This window comes from Pseudochaenichthys georgianus, unplaced genomic scaffold, assembly GCF_902827115.2.
Source record: "Pseudochaenichthys georgianus unplaced genomic scaffold, fPseGeo1.2 scaffold_500_arrow_ctg1, whole genome shotgun sequence".
Taxonomy (NCBI): domain Eukaryota; kingdom Metazoa; phylum Chordata; class Actinopteri; order Perciformes; family Channichthyidae; genus Pseudochaenichthys; species Pseudochaenichthys georgianus.
In genome coordinates, this window is record NW_027263061.1 from 128,341 (window position 1) to 149,194 (window position 20,854).

General features: G+C 46.2%; 1 protein-coding gene across 1 annotated transcript; it reads left to right on the forward strand.

The window, feature by feature from the left end:
* The first annotated feature begins 4,107 nt into the window (after nt 1–4,107).
* Nucleotides 4,108–19,483, forward strand: c1qtnf6b (C1q and TNF related 6b). Its single transcript, XM_034078835.1, has 3 exons — nt 4,108–4,524; nt 10,505–10,700; nt 18,397–19,483. The coding sequence occupies exons 2-3, from the start codon at nt 10,517–10,519 to the stop codon at nt 18,942–18,944; spliced, it is 732 nt and encodes a 243-aa protein (XP_033934726.1). The 5' UTR covers nt 4,108–4,524; nt 10,505–10,516; the 3' UTR covers nt 18,945–19,483.
* Nucleotides 19,484–20,854: the final 1,371 nt, after the last annotated feature.

The window sequence follows — 20,854 nt, forward strand, 5'->3', positions numbered from 1 at the left end:
ATATGTTACCTTATATGGGCACATACATATGGGCACATACATTGCAGCAGTTCCCAGAATGATGTGTTTTGCTTGTAACCTCTGTGGGCACTTACAACAGTTCCTATAAAAATGTATTTTAGCTTAGAAACGTGTCTCTCAGCACTTTCCACTGTTTCCATAAAGATGTTTCGACAGGCATGACCTTAAAAATGCTGAAGTAAGGTCTGGGGGATATGGGTCAGGTCATGTCCTCTGCCTGCTGTATGAATGACATCTAAGGTCACCAAGGTCTGCACTTCAGAAGAGGGGCTAGGGGCCAAGTACAGGGCGATGGGCAAGTTCCCAGTGTGACGTCTGCTCAGGGGCGCCGCCAGGGATTTTGGGCCCCTTGAAAATATATCACATTGGTTACTTAAACATTTTTTTCTTAATGTACTAAAATAGTTTGGGCCCCTGTCAGTCACGGGCCCTTAGAATCGTCCTAACTTTTCACCCCCGTACGGCGCCCCTGGGTCTGCTCATCCCCTTTCGGAGGATGCTAAATATCAGAGAGGTATTTCCTATGTTTGTTGTGTTGATGATTCCCTCAGCCCACCTCTGGTCTTTGGGGCACCTTTTAAATATACAACCGTTCCTGATGTGCTCCAAAACGACATCTTTACCTTGATGGCTTCCTGCACTTGTGAATGGCTTTAAATAATCTTATGATTTGACTCTGAGACGTCAAATTGTATCGAGACAAACGGAGTCATTTCCAGGAAAATGTGAAGCTCAGAAAACGATGGTCTTTGCTTACAGCGAGGTCTTTGATGATAATAATAATGCATTTTATTTATAGAGCGCTTTTCTTGAAACTCAAAGACACTTTACCGAGTAACAATTCATAAACACATAGTTAAAACAACACGCTTAAAATATATAAAGCACAGCATTAGTTACGGGTTAAAAGAGGTGAGTTCTGACTTGTGATTTGAACATGGTGAGATTGGGACAGTCACAGAAAAGTGTACGTATATATTTCAACCAGTCTAAGTCATGTGATCTTGCAATGTTGAGGTTGGCCACTGCGCCAACATCACACAGCAATACAGGAAGTATGAAGTTAGAATACATTGTTCACTTAGCGGCCAATATCCTATAGAAATAAAACATATAATTAACTTTAAATAATACAGCCGCTGAGGCACTAGTTAGCCGATCTTACGCAGGGCAATGATCCAGGTCCAGGCAAGACTCTCCGTTATGCATTTATTATGATCCTATATCATTGACAATGAACAGGTTTCCTATGGTTGGTTCATTTAAGCTTTCCTATGGCTTCCTTCTTTGTGGCTCGAAACACCCTGATAAAAAACCGTTTGCCTCCTAGTGCTCTGGCTCCCACCTGTCTCCAATATATACAATTAAACTCTAATCACCCAGTGCCCAAACATGCCTTCAAAATAAAAGCATAGAAACTACTTTAACTTATGACGCTAACTAAGAATACTTTTACAATACACACTATAAACAGCAAGAACATAAATGTTAAACTATTAAATAATATAAGAGATATATAGCTCCGACAGTAAGGCTTGTAGAGAAACTGCATGCTTCACCTCCATGGGTTTGACCTCCGGTACATGCTTTACTATTCCACTGAAAGTTTCCCACGACCCAACATGCTAAATACTGATCCTTGATGTACACACCATCTCTATCAACAATAGAGCTGTCTATTTACGCCAAAGCTGCTTGGTTTTTCATCGACACACAGACGTACACATATACACAGAGGCTGTTGCATGCGGCTGATATGTGTCTCGGTGTTCCCCGTGCACATGCATGGCTCTCTGGCTCCAGGACACCCAGATGTCTGATCCGCCAACATCTGCTGCCTTCATTGTTCGTACATCTGGAGAAAACCGCAGCATGTGTTTTAGAAGAAGTTCCTCGAACTAACCAGCTCCTTACCGAAGTGCAGTAAGTGAAACACTGATTTTAAATCATTGATACAAGTAATTCCATTTAAGGGAAGGATCTGTATCTGTTTGACACTTCATTACTTTACAGTTGCTTTAAAACGTACCTTAATGTGTTTGTTTCCATTTTTAAATTCTGGTACCTGTTTTTTACCATTGTTTTTTTGTTTGCTTTCTATTTAATATATTAGTCTACTCTTTTTGCATTTACCTTTTATACGCACTCTACTTTGAGTGCTGTAACGGCGTAAATGTCCCCCTGCTGGACAAATAAAGGAATTGCATTTCGGACTCCACTTTTTAAGAATTACTATATTTGTTATGTTTTCTTGTATATATAGATATATATATATATAGATATAGATATGTATAGATATATACAAGAAAGCATAACACATATATATATGCAAAAAAAACAATTTAACACACTACAGGAAAGCATAATAAGGCCTCTTTAAAAGTACGAGGAAGGATCTTTATCTGATTTAACACTTTATTACTCTTCAGTTTATTCAAAATGTGTAAACGTTCCCGGCTCTTTCAATACATTAATGTGTTTGTTTCCATTTAAAAATGATGCTGGATGTTTTTTAACGTTGTTTTTGCTTATTTGTGTATATGTGTGTGCTTGCTATGAAGGTAGATATGGTGTGAAATGCGAGAGCTTGTAAAACCTGCTGTGAGCACTTGTCTGAGCTTGTGTGCATACATTTACACTTGTATAAAATATCCACGTATCTGTGAACCACATTTGAAGCCACAGAAAGAAGTGTTTTAGCTTGTAGAAAAAAGAATTGTTTAAATATATTTTCCATTATAACTGCAACTTGGTTATTACAACCTCTCAAATCAGTCATTACAACTTGACGCATCTGCTCTGTGGCAGAATACATCGAGGAATCTGCGGCCTTGACTTTTGCTACACTTCTCGCGATGAATGTGTCGCTAAAGTAATTTTCCCCTGTAGGTGTGGGGGGAGGAGCATGGGGAGGGAGGGGGGTTGGAGCGAAGGGGCGGAGCTATCTGAACGACGAGGCGCAAGCTCGGGTCAGTCACACAGCCATGGTCAGGTCGAACCGGAAGACTGCGGGGCCCCGCAAACATGCCCGTTTCACACCAACGCGGTTCCAGGGCCGGTTCGGAGCTAGAGCCTGATTAGCACTGGTGTTTCCTGTTCGCACCGCAGCGGAGCCGCCTCTTTTCCCCGAAAAACGGTTCTTACCAAGCTCGGGGGAAAAAATCGTCCTAGAAGCAAGAACCGCATACGTCACGCTTACGTCGGAGGGGGGCGAGATTAACCGGAGCTAACAGTTAAAGGCGACTACGGCAAATACAAGTTGTAACAAGCAGTAGTGCTGAGCAAAGAGACTAGAACGCAACCACACGTTATAAAGTCAGGCGACACTAGCCAGGCTTCGTGTTCTGTTTATTTGTGCCTTACTTTGACCATCCGTTCCCTGTCATTGATCCACATCTACAGGTGAAAATTACTTTAGACCGCAGATCCGTAGATGTATTCTGCCACAGAGCAGATTCGTTGTAATGACTGAGTTGAGAGGTTGTAATAACCAAGTTGCAGTTGTAATGGAAAATATATTTTAAAAAATAATAATTCTGCAAGTGAGCATTTCATCACCAAGTTCATTTTCTTTCTACAAGCTACAACACTTTATCTTTCTTTCTGTGGCTTCAAATTATGTTCACAGATACGTGGATAGCTCAGATCTTTTTGTGCAAGTGCTCACAGCAGGTTTGACACGCTCTCGCTTTTTGCTCCATACCTTCATACTTGCCTTTCCATTTAATACATTAGTCTACTCTTTTTGCATTTGCCTTTTCTACGCACTCTGCTTTTACTGGTCTATCGCGTTAATGTCCCCCTGCTGGACGAATAACGGAATTGTATTTCGGACTCTGATGAACTTTTTAAGAATGACTCTTTTGTCATTCTTTCTTACATCTTCTCGAAGTGGCCCTACTGTACACAGCGACTTTGTAGGTCCATATGTGTATATTGTGCCTCCGCTGTGACACAAAGCCGTATGCACAACAACCGAACACACTACAGGAAAGGGAAGCCCTAACAAGCAGCCCTCTTTAAAGGACCTCGACGCACCATTCATCACAGAGAGAACAGACGAGAGAGGGGAGGAAAGTGACAGCATAATAAACGAGGCTTTGACAGGAGGATTAACAACTACTGGAGTTTACGAGAAGTGACATCGTGTAGTTAGTATTGGCTGCAGCATCGGGAGGCACGAGTCAAATGAAATAGAAGCCGTTCTCCAGACTCTGAGTCACTCCTGGTTTTACGTCGGGTGGTGACAGATCCTCCTGCTCTCCGTAATTAACCTGTGTAAAGCTCGGCTGTCTTTACGCTTAAGTGAGAGTGATGGATCGGGGGGGGGGGTACATGGAGGAGAGGAAGACACAGATTGATCCTATTTCATGAGGGAGGGAGGAGGAAGTGTGTGTGAGGGGAAGTGTGTGAGGAGAGGGAGAGAGGTTGCTCCTCAGTTGTTCCTCCTCTCAGTCTGACAGCAGCAGCCGGTCGTTCCTCCTCAGCTGTGGACCCCACCAGGTAAGAAACACACACACACACTCACACACACACACACACACACTCTGACACCGTGCGACAGTGAGCCCGGGACACACACGGCTCCGCAGGATACGCTCCTGGAGCTTTAAAAACACTACAAAGAGATAAACTAGAAGAAGAAGAAGAAGAAGAAGAAGAAGAAGAAGAAGAAGAAGAAGAAGAAGAAGAAGAAGAAGAAGAAGAAGAAGAAGAAGAAGAAGAAGGAGGAATACCCAGAGGTGTGTGCGCGTGCAGAGACTCGAGAAGTTATTGAAAAGTCGCCAACTCAGCACGTGTGTGTGTGTGTGTGTGTGTGTGTGTGTGTGTGTGTGTGTGTGTGTGTGTGTGTGTGTGTGTGTGTGTGTGTGTGTGTGTGTGTGTGTGTGTGTGTGTGTGTGTGTGTGTGTGTGTGTGTGTGTGTGTGTGTGTGTGTGTGTGTGTGTGTGTGTGTGTGTGTGTGTGTGTGTGTGTGTGTGTGTGTGTGTGTGTGTGTGTGTGTGTGTGTGTGTGTGTGTGTGTGTGTGTGTGTGTGTGTGTGTGTGTGTGTGTGTGTGTGTGTGTGTGTGTGTGTGTGTGTGAGTGTGTGTGTGTGTGTGTGTGGTTACTCCGGACCGCGGTCTCGTGCCAGACTTATGCTCCGGGTTGTTGTAGACGTGGCTTCCTAAATGGATTCATTATGACTGTGTGTGCACGTGTTATTGTGGCAGGGAGCTTGCGGTTTACTATCATGGTTACAGGGTGAAGGGGGGGGGGGGCGAGGGGTGAAGAGGGGGGGAGGGGTGAAGAGGTCACGGGAGGTCATGGTATGGTAATATGTTGCATCAGCTCCTGTTACAGAACACCTACACACACCTTCTGGAGGCTGGGATAGGATCCGTGTGTGGGTGAAAACATTGTACAGGTCTTGGACGTTGTTGTGATGTCTGTAGCTGTATCCCCATTGGACGAGATCAGCAGGTCTTGTTCCTGCTGGACTGTGGGAAGGAAACTGTTGGAGATATGCATTGGTTTATATCATTTAATAGTTAAACTTGTATTTTCTTGCTGTTTTATAGCAAATGTCTTAATAGTGTCATTATTTAAGTTAAAGGAGCTTTTAGTTTTGAAGGATGCTTTGGGCACCGGGTGATAAGGTATTTCCTAGAGTCCCCAAGTCTCTACTTTAAAGAGTTCTCTCCTGCTGATGTTCAGGTGTATATCAGTATGTAGTGTCTCTACTTTAAAGAGTACTCTCCTGCTGATGTTCAGGTGTATATCAGTATGTAGTGTCTCTACTTTAAAGAGTCCTCTCCTGCTGATGTTCAGGTGTATATCAGTATGTAGTGTCTCTACTTTAAAGAGTCCTCTCCTGCTGATGTTCAGGTGTATATCAGTATGTAGTCTCTACTTTAAAGAGTCCTCTCCTGCTGATGTTCAGGTGTATATCAGTATGTAGTCTCTACTTTAAAGAGTCCTCTCCTGCTGATGTTCAGGTGTATATCAGTATGTAGTCTCTACTTTAAAGAGTCCTCTCCTGCTGATGTTCAGGTCTATATCAGTATGTAGTGTCTCTACTTTAAAGAGTCCTCTCCTGCTGATGTTCAGGTGTATATCAGTATGTAGTCTCTACTTTAAAGAGTCCTCTCCTGCTGATGTTCAGGTGTATATCAGTATGTAGTCTCTACTTTAAAGAGTCCTCTCCTGCTGATGTTCAGGTGTATATCAGTATGTAGTCTCTACTTTAAAGAGTCCTCTCCTGCTGATGTTCAGGTCTATATCAGTATGTAGTGTCTCTACTTTAAAGAGTCTTCTCCTGCTGATGTTCAGGTGTATATCAGTATGTAGTGTCTCTACTTTAAAGAGTCCTCTCCTGCTGATGTTCAGGTGTATATCAGTATGTAGTGTCTCTACTTTAAAGAGTCTTCTCCTGCTGATGTTCAGGTGTATATCAGTATGTAGTGTCTCTACTTTAAAGAGTCCTCTCCTGCTGATGTTCAGGTGTATATCAGTATGTAGTGTCTCTACTTTAAAGAGTCTTCTCCTGCTGTCTGTGAAAGATCAGTTTGTGGTGGAGTTTATTAAAAGGACGTTGACATGTTACGTAAGGGAGCAGGGAAGCATCCTCTGACATCTGGCCGGCTGTGAAGAAATACATCGCGGCAGAGCTCCAGCGGTTTGATTTTCTCACGGTCGCGCTCCGCCCATCATCTCAAGTCCCGTTAGCGTCCATCTGAAAAGAAACCCTGGAACCTCTCTCTGTTATCCCTCAGATGTTCACCCTTCTCTCTTATCCTCCTTCTGTTATCGGTTCTCTTCTCCGTCTTGTTCTCCAGAGCATTCTTGTGACATACTTGTGGATTTGAAAGCTTAAATGTGAGGGTAGGTGGCATGGACAGGTGGAGAAAGAAGAGTGGGAGGAACTGAGAAATACATCCGACTTAAAAAGATAGAAATGGGGAGTTATATAAAAGATGGAGAACCCAGTAGAAACTGTACCTTGTTTTGGTTGCATGGTCTTCAAATTCCACTGAAATCAACTGCACGTCCCACAACACCCTGCAGCTGGTTGTTTCCAGATACACTGATAAGCCAGCGCCTGTCCCAGCATGTCCCACGCTGCTGAGGACTGGCTGGGAGACACAGCGAAGGCTTGCTCTGAAATGAGCCAATGTAACAGTGTCTTAAACGTGTTCCATTGGCACACAGTTAATCCACCTGTTCGCTCTACTGTTGGTCTCCTCCGAAGGACAATAAGTGTCTCTTCTTTGGGTGTTCTCCACGTTGCTGCGTTACGCGAGACAACTCTAAACCCATTGTAACTTCAACGCTGTCTTTATCGAAGCGGCAGAAAGGCAGTCTGTTGCAAACAGATGGAAACAAAGACGGTCGAATGACTCCGTTAAGTAAAAGCTGAAATGTGATATTTCTTCGTAAGTAAATCCGTGTGAAATACCAACTACACATAATGAGGTAATCATGAGATCGAGAACACAGGAATATTGATTATGGCCGTTTGAATGAACATATTGCAAACACGACATCGTAGCACACGTCTTTGCATTGAGTGTAAGGATGCTTAACTCTCCGGTATCACTGGGGACGTTTTTGTCCATATGGGTCATTTCTCACTTTTCATTTTGCAATAACTTTGCTTGTGTTGTTGCAAACGGCCTGATTTTTTGTAACAAGGCTATTTTCTCAATCTATTTTGGAATTCCAATTTCAATTTTTCAAATCGGTCTTTAATTCACTGTGTAACAAATCGACTACGCAAATTAGTCATTCGAGACAAAAATGTCCACTGCAAAAGACTTTGATAAAAACATTATATTAAAAGGTTTATTTCACAACTTCTTTGGGTTCAATCTTTAAAGCAACTTCCACCCTAATAGAAAATACCAAAGATGTAATAATTTTCAGGATTTTAACCCTTTAAATGCCATTTTGAATACATGAAACCGCTGTTTTTTTTCATGATGAAAACAGAGAAAATGTGTTATTTTCCAAAAAATACATATCTGGGGACTGGCTCTTTTTTTTTTTCACAGTCTTGGATATGTCAAAGATTAGCAACCAAATGGATTGTTTTGCATTATTAGTTTTTGCACAAAATCAGATTGAACAAAAAAGTTACAAATTAGTCATTCGGGACAAAAATGTCCACTTCCAAAAACTGCTCTAAAATAACAACAGATTAATATTTTTTAAAACTTTTTGGGGTTAAATCTTTCAATCAACTTCAGTCCAGATCAAAAACACCAAATGTTAACTTATGTTCAGGATGTTAACCCTTTAACTGCCAGTTTGAAAACATGCATTTGCGTTTTCTATGAAAAACATGCACAAAAAGGCAGTTATTTTCCATATAATAAATGTTGGGGGGGTCGGCTTTTTTTTTTTTAACACAGTCTTTGATATGTCGAAGATTAGCAACAACATTGATTTTGGTTGATTATTGAATGATTACATTTTTGGTATTTTCTATAGGGCGGAAGTTGCTTTAAAGATTGAACCCAAAAAAGTTGTGAAAAAAACCTTTTAATATAATGTCTTTATCAAAGTCTTTTGCAGTGGACATTTTTGTCTCGAATGTCTAATTTGCGTAGTCCAATCGAATGATACCGGAGGGTTAAAGAAATGCTAGAGCTAGTTTTATCTTATGACTCGGTGGGTTGGAGGTTAAAACCCCCAGGATGATCCATTGTTAGAAACATATGCATTCAGATTCTGGGCATAAGGAACCTCTGAGTGCCATACTGTATGTCTTGTGTTATTTTAAATAGTCCCATAGAAATTCTGTAAATGGCTTTGTAACAAAATCTAGTTCCTGATACATTACGAAAGACTTCAGGGCATCAAACCGTGTCTTTGGTCAAGTTTCAATGTGTTGCTATGGCTGGGGTAGTGGCAGAAAAGTGTGTCAGGACAACCAATAGATACCCATTGAGTGGCTGGACCAACAGCCAAGGGTAATAACTGCACATTTCATCCCTGGAAAAGTATTTGAAAGTGTTTCTGGCTGTGACTCAGGCAGAGAGAACTTAAGACGTCTGCTCGTGTTGTCTCTTCCGATGAGGTCCTGTCGGTGATGGCGTGTGCGCGGAGGGCCACATAACGCACTGTTTCCACATCGAGAGCTTCTCTCCTCGTTATTGAAAAGAGTAGACGTATGTATACTTTGAGATCAGTCAGGAGTTACCTCACGCTGAGTTGTATTAACTTAGTTTGTTGGCGTTCCAGCTTGTCTAATCAGCGGTTCCAAGAAACCCTTCATCGCCTGGCAGATGTGGAGCACTCGTTTGTATCATGGATGATGTCTCGATAGCAGATTTGCTCGGTGATACAAAAGGACAAAGTCTGATGAATACCGTCAGCATGTATTTCAGCCCTGTTGTTATTGTTATGGAACGTCCTGGAACGTGGCCACTCGTCCACAGGAATGTTTCCAGAAGCACTCAGAACTGACCCGAAAGTGTTGGTTGGCTTTTTTCTTGGGTTGAGCTTTTTGTTGAGACTTTGCAGATATTTCTCTGGAGAATCCAGTGAAGAAAGAGCCCCGTGATAATGACGTGTTGTGTGACGGGGTTCAGGGAGCGTTCACACCAGGCGTATTTGGTCCAGATGAACCAAACCCTGCAGCACGTTGGGCGGGTTCCTTTGGGTTGCTGTGACTCAACACAACAGTTCTGTGGGGCGCTCAAACCCATCCAAGAAAGCGTAACATTTATGAGCCAAGGACATGTGTTGGCCTCCTGTTGTGGTGACTGCTGAACGAGGAGCCTGTTAGCGCTTTTGCTACCACTGAATCTGATACATGTCGTGTTTATGGGACCACAAATGAGACACAAAGTAGTCCTCATCACGCCCTCCCTACTTCTGGGAGCCAATAGGCAGTTCAGTTTCAAACCAGCTTCATTAGAAACATGTTGCCTCATTCAGACTGTAGGAGCCAAGACACTTACAAAGTCTTTTTGTTTTAATACAGATTAGTTTTGTACTAGTTTATATTTGAGTAATGGTTTATTATTATGAGATCGCGATGGGTTGGTTTGGGTTGCTTGGATATGTGCGGCGCTCAGGGGAATTATACTCCTCGTGCGTGGAAGAGAGGCTCGTTGTATCTTTTGTTTTCGTCAAACTTTAAGATTGCTTTGGTTATTATTACAATTTCAATGTTGTACTAAGTTGATCATCTAATTCTTCATTAAATTATTCACCGCAATGTTGATCGCAGCACGTACGTTTTTGATAGCGTGTCGTACAATTGCAACGCGGCCCGGCCTGTACGACAAATGTCACTCTTTCACGCTGCAATAAGGAGCAGCTGCAATCGAGGGCAGTCACCAGCCAATCAAAAGACAGCAGAATGAAGCGGTGCAAGCTAGCAGCGGAGGTAAACGTAGAGACGTCACTAGTATCGCAGCAAGGCTCCGCGTGGCGAGCCTCCTCATGTGAATAGCCTCACCATCCCTCCTTCCTTTGTGCTTCCTTCCCCTCCCAGGCAGTGACAGCCATGTTGGCGGCGGCGTGTTTGCGGCTGCTCTTGCTCCTCCCTCTGGTCTTCAGCGTCCCCCCCCCCTCCAGATCTCCGTCCAGACTCTGCAGACGCTGCTGTGAATACCCAGAGCCGCCAGCGGGCTCCAGCCAGTACCAGGTGCCTGAGGTCCGCACCGTCATCAACATGACCATCCTCAAAGGTACCGGTTAGCTTCTGTTAGCCACCAGGTCACATTTAGATGAAGTGTAATACTACTTCCTGTTGTATTAGCAGTTTCGAAAGAACTAGGATTAAAGGTACTATTTGTAGACGTATATTATAGATCTCAGATATATAAAAAAACATGTTTCTGAAGTGTTTTGCTCAAAATACCAAACAGATGACCAGTTCTAGCTTCATATCCCTCTATTCCAGCCTGTTACTAAAGTGCTGATTCTGGGTCCGTAGCTTTAAAAACAAAAAGAGACTCAGCTAAATGCTGACGTGAATAAACGCCATATTATGTTCCAAACCACATCAAGGATTCTCTCTGAAACTGCTTCTTCCCACACTCTCTCTCCAGTACAGGTTAGCTCTGAGTGCTAGCATGCTAATGTAAACAAAGACCATATCACTTCCAGAACACGTCTCATTGTTTCTGACAGCAACGTTTCTGATTGGCCCGTGGGTTTAAAACCCGCCCACATTTTAGTAATGTCGTCATGACGCAGCAAATCTGGATCAGCTCCGTTGTTCCCCCATTTTTAGAGATGTGGGTATGGAGGAGAAGAGAGAGGGGTTTGTTTTCTGACACTTTGAGAGTCTCCTGACACACGGGGGACACATGGGGACACGCCGGGGGGACACCAGGTACACACCGGGGACACACCGGGGGCACACGGGGGGACACCGGGACACACCGGGGACACATGGGGACACGCCGGGACACATGGGGACACATCGGGGACATACCGGGGACACACGGGGACACGCCGGGGACACATCGGGGACACGTGGGGACACGCCGGGGGCACACGGGGGGACACGCCGGGGGCACACGGGGGACACCGGGACACGCCGGGGACACATCGGGGGGACACCGGGGACACACCGGGGACATACGGGGGACACGCCGGGGGACACACCGGGACACACCGGGACACGCCGGGGACACACCGGGGACACACCGGGGGCACACGGGGACACACACCGGGGACACATGGGGACACGCCGGGACACATGGGGACACGTCGGGGACATACCGGGGACACGCCGGGGACACATCGGGGACACACCGGGACACATGGGGACACGCCGGGGGCACACGGGGGGACACCGGGACACGCCGGGGGGACACCGGGGACACACCGGGGACATACGGGGGACACACCGGGGACACGCCGGGACACACCGGGACACACCGGGGACACGTGGTGATGTAGAGAAGACATCAGAAAGGGTATTTGCAGGACAGGAGAGCTGTAAGACGAGCTTGGATATGCTTCCTGTGTCACAGCTCCTCAGGCACGATGATGCAGCTTCAGTGCCGTGTGCAGCTGCACGTTCATTCATCAAAAGACATCCATTCTCAAATGTCTGTGTTACCATGTTCCTGCTTTGAGCTACATGTTCTCAATCAGACGTGAGCTCCTGCTCCTCCAGATGGCTGTGTGTCGAACCACCAACATCTCTTTCTCTCACTTCGTATTCTCCGGCTGGAGTGTTTCACTGCAGAGCAATCCATTACTTTACCTGAGGAGAGTGCGTCACTCTTTAGTGTCCCCTGGTCTCCAGCTGTGTGTGTCACTCTTTAGTGTCCCCTGGTCCCCCAGCTGTGTGCGTCACTCTTTAGTGTCCCCTGGTCTCCAGCTGTGTGCGTCACTCTTTAGTGTCCCCTGGTCTCCAGCTGTGTGCGTCACTCTTTAGTGTCCCCTGGTCCCCCAGCTGTGTGCGTCACTCTTTAGTGTCCCCTGGTCCCCCAGCTGTGTGCGTCACTCTTTAGTGTCCCTTGGTCTCCAGCTGTGTGCGTCACTCTTTAGTATCCCCTGGTCTCCAGCTGTGTGCGTCACTCTTTAGTGTCCCCTGGTCCCCCAGCTGTGTGTGTCAGTCTTTAGTGTCCCCTGGTCTTCCAGCTGTGTGCGTCACTCTTTAGTGCCCCCTGGTCTCCAGCTGTGTGCGTCACTCTTTAGTGTCCCCTGTTCTCCCAACTATGTGAGTCACTCTTTAGTGTCCCCTGGTCTCCAGCTGTGTGCGTCACTCTTTAGTGTCCCCTGGTCTCCAGCTGTGTGCGTCACTCTTTAGTGTCCCCTGGTCTCCCAGCTGTGTGCATCACTCTTTAGTTTCCCCTGGTCTCCAGCTGTGTGCGTCACTCTTTAGTGTCCCCTGGTCTCCCAGCTGTGTGCATCACTCTTTAGTTTCCCCTGGTCTCCCAGCTGTGTGCGTCACTCTTTAGTGTCCCCTGGTCTCCAGCTGTGTGCGTCACTCTTAAGTGTCCCTTAGTCTCCCAGCTGTGTGCCTCACTCTTTAGTGTCCCCTGGTCTCCAGCTGTGTGCGTCACTCTTTAGTGTCCCCTGGTCTCCAGCTGTGTGCGTCACTCTTTAGTGTCCCCTGGTCTCCCAACTGTGTGCGTCACTCTTTAGTGTCTCCTGATCTCCCAGCTGTGTGTCACTCTTTAGTGTCCACTGGTCTCCAGCTGTGTGCGTCACTCTTTAGTTTCCCCTGGTCTCCCAGCTGTGTGCGTCACTCTTTAGTGTCCCCTGGTCTCCAGCTGTGTGCGTCACTCTTTAGTGTCCCCTGGTCTCCCAACTGTGTGCGTCACTCTTTAGTGTCTCCTGATCTCCCAGCTGTGTGTCACTCTTTAGTGTCCACTGGTCTCCAGCTGTGTGAGTCACTCTTTAGTGTCCCCTGGTCTCCCAGCTGTGTGCGTCACTCTTTAGTGTCCCCTGATCTACCAGCTGTGCATCACTCTTTAGTGTCCCCTGGTCTCCAGCTGTGTGAGTCACTCTTTAGTGTCCCCTGGTCACCCAGCTGTGTGCGTCACTCTTTAGTGTCCCCTGGTCTCCAGCTGTGTGCGTCACTCTTTAGTGCCCCCTGGTCTCCCAGCTGTGTGCGTCACTCTTTAGTGTCCCCTGGTCTCCCAGCTGTGTGCGTCAGTCTTTAGCGTCCCCTGGTCTCCAGCTGTGTGCGTCACTCTTTATTGTCCCCTGGTCTCCCAACTGTGTGCGTCACTCTTTAGCGTCCCCTGGTCTCCAGCTGTGTGCGTCACTCTTTATTGTCCCCTGGTCTCCCAACTGTGTGCGTCACTCTTTAGCGTCCCCTGGTCTCCAGCTGTGTGCGTCACTCTTTATTGTCCCCTGGTCTCCCAACTGTGTGCGTCACTCTTTAGTGTCCCCTGATCTCCCAGCTGTGTGCGTCAGTCTTTAGCGTCCCCTGGTGTCCAGCTGTGTGCGTCACTCTTTATTGTCCCCTGGTCTCCCAACTGTGTGCGTCACTCTTTAGCGTCCCCTGGTCTCCAGCTGTGTGCGTCACTCTTTATTGTCCCCTGGTCTCCCAACTGTGTGCGTCACTCTTTAGTGTCCCCTGATCTCCCAGCTGTGTGCGTCAGTATTTAGTGTCCCCTGGTCTCCCAGCTGTGTGCGTCACTCTTTAGTGTCCCCTGGTCTCCCAGCTGTGTGCGTCAGTCTTTAGTGTCCCCTGGTCTCCCAGCTGTGTGCCTCACTCTTTAGTGTCCCCTGGTCTCCAGCTGTGTGCGTCACTCTTAAGTGTCCCTTAGTCTCCCAGCTGTGTGCCTCACTCTTTAGTGTCCCCTGGTCTCCCAGCTGTGTGCGTCACTCTTTAGTGTCCCCTGGTCTCCAGCTGTGTGCGTCACTCTTAAGTGTCCCTTAGTCTCCCAGCTGTGTGCCTCACTCTTTAGTGTCCCCTGGTCTCCCAACTGTGTGCGTCACTCTTTAGTGTCTCCTGATCTCCCAGCTGTGTGTCACTCTTTAGTGTCCACTGGTCTCCAGCTGTGTGAGTCACTCTTTAGTGTCCCCTGGTCTCCCAGCTGTGTGCGTCACTCTTTAGTGTCCCCTGATCTACCAGCTGTGCATCACTCTTTAGTGTCCCCTGGTCTCCAGCTGTGTGAGTCACTCTTTAGTGTCCCCTGGTCACCCAGCTGTGTGCGTCACTCTTTAGTGTCCCCTGGTCTCCAGCTGTGTGCGTCACTCTTTAGTGCCCCATGGTCTCCCAGCTGTGTGCGTCACTCTTTAGTGTCCCCTGGTCTCCCAGCTGTGTGCGTCAGTCTTTAGCGTCCCCTGGTCTCCAGCTGTGTGCGTCACTCTTTATTGTCCCCTGGTCTCCCAACTGTGTGCGTCACTCTTTAGCGTCCCCTGGTCTCCAGCTGTGTGCGTCACTCTTTATTGTCCCCTGGTCTCCCAACTGTGTGCGTCACTCTTTAGCGTCCCCTGGTCTCCAGCTGTGTGCGTCACTCTTTATTGTCCCCTGGTCTCCCAACTGTGTGCGTCACTCTTTAGTGTCCCCTGATCTCCCAGCTGTGTGCGTCAGTCTTTAGTGTCCCCTGGTCTCCCAGCTGTGTGCGTCACTCTTTAGTGTCCCCTGGTCTCCCAGCTGTGTGCGTCAGTCTTTAGTGTCCCCTGGTCTCCCAGCATGTCTCCTCAAGCTGCTGAATGTTCTCTAAACGCTGCACGTGTTGTCAAGTTGCTGGAGATGTTTCTTCATGTGGAACCTTTGTGTTTCTACATCTGCATCGTTCTGGAGTCGTATGGATTGTTTTGGGCCGTTGACCTGTCGGACACCGTACACTGTCCTGCTGCTAAACCAACGCACACCGGGAGTTACTGTAACCATGAAGGAAACGGGAGTCACATGACTAATGTTTGAGTTCCTTGTTATTATATAACAGTGTCACTGTATTAAGGGAGGTCTCAACAGATACTGGCACTGAACATGCACACGCACGCACACACGCACACACACACACACACACACACAGTTGCGCTCTCTTTCTCCCCTGCTCTGCATGTGTGTGCGAGTGTTTCCCTGAAGCTGCGGTGATTGCATTAAGACCCCCATAACCTCAGTCCCCCAGCCGATACAAAGGGAAGAGGAAAACCTAATATAAAGGGTAACACAAGTAATGGTCTGTGTACACCGACCGAATGTTGCATGCTCCGCCCACTGATTTCAGACCGACTCAGGTATTTAACGTTTAGTCAATTAAGAACAGTGATTATAATAAATGAATCACCCAGACATATTTGACACCAGACACCACTGCATATGTTCAAGTGTTACACATATACAAAACAACCATTTCTATTGGTACCTCACTATGTGTACATCCCAAAGAGAAGGAGGACCTTGCAGGGGCATGAGGTAGTTTCTGGTCCAGATAGATCTAGATATAAACAGCAGTACATGCATTTATACCACCCTCACGTTTATACCAACACAGGACTACAGTATACTTTTTTTTTCACGACCCATCCCCGTGTGTGTGTGTGTGTGTGTGTGTGTGTGTGTGTGTGTGTGTGTGTGTGTGTGTGTGTGTGTGTGTGTGTGTGTGTGTGTGTGTGTGTGTGTGTGTGTGTGTGTGTGTGTGTGTGTGTGTGTGTGTGTGTGTGTGTGTGTATGTAATGTGTGTGTGTGTGTGTGTGTGTGTGTGTGTGTGTGTGTGTGTGTGTGTGTGTGTGTGTGTGTGTGTGTGTGTGTGTGTGTGTGTGTGCGTGCGTGCGTGCGTGCGTGCGTGCGTGCGTGCGTGCGTGCGTGTGTGTGTGTGTGTGTGTATGTATGTATGGGAGCTGGTGCTGAGCTTCTGTTGGTGGAAACGTGGAGCTGTTAGCGTGGGCAGACGGGGGCAGATCATTTAGAGGACGGCTGATGTTTACCTCCAGGCTCCAGGAGGCGAGGGAGGCTCCTTCCTGTGTGGGTTACCCGACTCAGAGGGGCTGCTGGTCCGACCACATCCTCCCAAACCCCACCCCCTCAGGAAGCCCGCCTCCCGTCAGGTCTTCATTGTAAATAAGAATTTGTTCTTAATGGATTTTCCTGGATAAATAAAGGTTCTACTTCTACTACATGGACCTTAATATATAAAACAGTCTCTTACGGCTTCTGTAGATGAGAGCAGCGCTACGTCACGAGCTGGAGGAATCACGGCCCGCCCACTTTCTGGTGGAAACAAAGAATCAGGGCCATGCCGAGAAAAGGTTGTATCATGCCTAAAAGCTGCTGTGTTGTGTACTGCGAGTCAAACAACGGACAAGATCCAAAGTTCAACCGGACCTGTTCTGTGTAGTGTAGTGTGTTATCTTGGTTTGAGTGCATGTAAATGGTCTACAAAGCCTAAAATCCCTGTGCTTTTATGGGAGTTTTCTCTCAAACATCAAAGTTTTCCACTTTTACGTCGTTTTCTCTCCCTTTTGGAAAATGTCTTCCCTCTTTCAGTTATAGATATCATCAGTGCAAGTCCTACTGGAGCTCAGTGGAAGTCTAAGTTGAACGATTATACACAAATGGCCTTGTCTCCTTGAATCTTTCCACAAAGGTCCTCCTCACATATCTGAACATGTTGTCCCACGGTGCCTGAGAGGAACATAAATAAGATAAGCATCGCTTTAACTGAATTCCTTCGGATTTGAAAGTAGGACTTAGAATGAATAATGGCAAAGCTTCGCTGCAACTTGTTTCTATTTCTGGATGTGTTACCGTAATGAGAGACAAAGAAGCGAGATGGCTTTGTGTTTGTGTCTGAATGAATGCTTCTGTTTTGTCTCAGATCTGTTCTGTATCTGTGAGACAATTGGTTTGATAATTAGAGAACTCTTAACCTAGAAAATCCCATATAAAAGTTAGCCTAAGTATTTCAGCCAAATCCATTAGAATGATCAACAATGGGATCTCTTGCATTGTATCATCTAATTAGTAGAGCCGGGACTCGATTAAAAAAATTAATCTAATTAATTAGAGGCTTTGTAATTAATTAATCGAAATTAATGGCATTTTTAATCAAATATACATATTTGACCTGAGAACAGTGAGAAGCCATTTCCACATGGACTTTACTCCAGGTGGTCGACAGTCGAGTGCAGTCCAGTGCGCCAGGGAGCTGGGTATTCTCTCAGACGTGGACTCACTTATCCTGGCCCTGAAACCAGTCGTCTGGTTGAGTGTGGGTCGGGTCAGGGTGTGGTTCCTTGCACTCGGAGTCGGGCTAACGTCCACGCTAGCTGCTACATGCTAGCTGCTACACGCTAGCTGCTACATGCTTTGCATTTAGGTGATACTTTAGGCTTGATGTGCTGCGGTGATATGCACATTCTTTTTTGCATAATTTGCACACAACCGTGCTCTTGTCGACGCTTCCATCCGTCCGTTTCTTAAAACAAAATGTCCCATCCACGGGGCCGACCAAAGCGGTCTCATCAGCTTGTTCGTTCATGCTTGACTATTGTTCACCGTGGTTTGTTGTTGTTTGAAGTCCCATGCTGAAGTCATGAACGTTAGTTGGTGCTCCAGTATAATCGGTACGCCTGAAACTCATCCAGTGAGAAACGTTCCGCTGTGCAAAAATAAGTGCGATTAAAGTGCGATTAAAATGCGTTAATTTTTTTAGCGCGTTAATTTTTGTGTAATTAATTAATCTTAATGAATGCGTTAAAGTCCCGGCCCTACTAATTAGATGTCAAACCAGTAAATTAATCTGTGCTGTCAAGAACAACATTTAAAGCGTAGTTGACAACAAAGCATGATGGGAAACGGATTAACATCGCAGTAAAAGACAGCACGAGGAAAAGGTGCAACAGGAAACCGTGTTTAAGGAAGTTGCAGGAATTAGAAAACATCATTTATATTCAGAACATCTACGAACTTCCATGTGTCTGTCTGCACCCCTCACCTGCCTCCTCTCATCCTCACAGGTGATACAGGAGACCGAGGCAACACGGGTACCCCTGGTAAACCTGGTTTAGAGGGACCTCCAGGCCACGGAGGACCATTGGGCCCTAAAGGCACCAAAGGCCACCAAGGTGTCCCAGGAGACGCCTGTAAGATCCCCCAGTCCTCCTTCTCCGTGGGCCGTCGGAAGTCCCTGCACAGCCTCGACTACTACACGGCGCTGGTGTTCGACACGGTGTTCGTCAACCCGTACGAGCACTTCAACATGTTCAAGGGCAAGTTCTACTGCTACGTGCCCGGGATCTACTTCTTCAACGTGAACATCCACACCTGGAACTTCAAGGAGACGTACCTGCACCTGATGCACAACGACAAGGAGCAGGTGATCCTGTACGCCCAGCCCAGCGAGAGGTCCATCATGCAGAGCCAGAGTGTGATGATGGACCTGAGTCTGAACGACGAGGTGTGGGTGCGGCTCTACAAGAGGGAGCGGGAGAACGCCGTGTACAGCGACGACGTGGACGTTTACATCACCTTCAACGGATACCTGGTGGCACCGAGCGCCCCATGAGACTGGGACACGGGGGATTATAAAAAGAGTAATCGCTGGGATTATTGGGCCTTCACGCCGAGGAGAGAAGAGAATTGTGTTTTACTATAACGTTCAGCCTGGACAGTTCTTCAAGTTCAAGATCTAAATCAGAATTCTGATATTTTCTCATAATCCAGACTTTATTCGGATAATCCAGACTTTATTCGGATAATCCAGACTTCATTCGAATAATCCAGACTTTATTCGGATAATCCAGACTTTATTCGGATAATCCAGACTTCATTCGGATAATCCAGACTTTATTCGGATAATCCAGACTTTATTCGGATAATCCAGACTTCATTCGAATAATCCAGACTTTATTCGGATAATCCAGACTTTATTCGGATAATCCAGACTTTATTCGGATAATCCAGACTTCATTCGAATAATCCAGACTTTATTCGGATAATCCAGACTTTATTCGGATAATTGAGACTTTCCTATCCGAATTTGTGAAACTAGTAATAATCCTTTTTGTTATAATTTTGCGATTAAAGTTGGAATTCAGATTTGTATTTGTTCTCAGTTTTGTCTTATTCCACTTTTGGGCAGATCTCGAACTCTTTTTTCTTTCTTCAACCTCGACACCTTGATCTCTTCAAGGAAACGTAAGGTAACACAAGGTGACTAAATCATAAAGTAAACTTTTAGGAATCCATTTAAATGACCTGCTTTGCACTAGAAATCCACTTTTGTACAAAGCCACTCACTTCTCCTCTTCGGGCGTCTTTCCTCTCCTTTCTGGGACTTGGTGTTGAAACACAAGTTGTGTCACGCATCAGGAATCTTCTATCCGTGCTATCAGTTGTGTTTATCAAGAGCTTCTGTCAGACTCAAATGTGTTCGGACAGACAAACGTTTCCTTCGTGCCTTTCAGAATGTTAAAGGGTCAGTTCACCAAAACTCATCGGCTTACTGTACATTACATGTTAGACGCTTTTATCCAAAGGCGACTTACATACTCAATACTGTGGGCAATGTGTCTTGCCCAGGGACACAACAACATGCTGACTGCAGTGGGGTTTGAACCTGTGACCGCCTGATCCGAACACCAAGGCTCTATCCACTGCGCCACACGCCGCCTACATAAAGCCATGGTTTCTTCTAACCCTCACAAGTTCGTTTTATGTAAATGTTACACAGCATGTTTGAAACGTTGCATATCAACCGAGAGGAAATATGTTTCTTGTTGGTTCTTGTTGGAGAAGCTTTGACTGTTTCATTTACACAATGTTCCTAAAGGAGTTAAACCTAAGGAAGAGCACCGTTGGGTTTTATCTTTCTGTATTTGTGTTGAACTGACGCTTAAACCTAAATGTATGCCAACGTATCAAAGGTGCTTTAATTCCCAGAGCAGGAGTTCATTGGGATGTTGATGATCAGCTATGATGTATTCGTACTCCAAGCTGCAGAGCCGTTTATGTAAATAGCTGTATGGAAGCTGTCTTTATTACTTTGGCTCGTTTGCGCCTGTCGGCCATCGTACCTTATCGTCAGTATCTGTGCTAGCATGCATGCTCAGGGCTGCAGTGTGTGTGTCCTTCTGCAGCAACCAAGTATCTACTCGTTCTGTTTCGCTGAGCGACAAACAGACACTTGATTATGAAATATTAAACATTTCAGAATGCAAAGTGAAATCAGAGGCGTCTATGTTTCTTTAATGTCACAATGTGTTCTCTTTTTACAAAGCACATCATCACATTCCTGCAGGAAACTGTTCCTTTCTAATTCTTGACTGAATGACAGCATGTAGGGCTCGGCTCACAAAGTGCTCTAAATCCAAGAGGGAAACGATTCAATCCCAAAAATCACCAAACTCTCCAAAACAAACCAGCCGCAGAAAGCCGTCTCCACGAGGCGCGGGGTGGGTCTGCGCCCATGCCAGC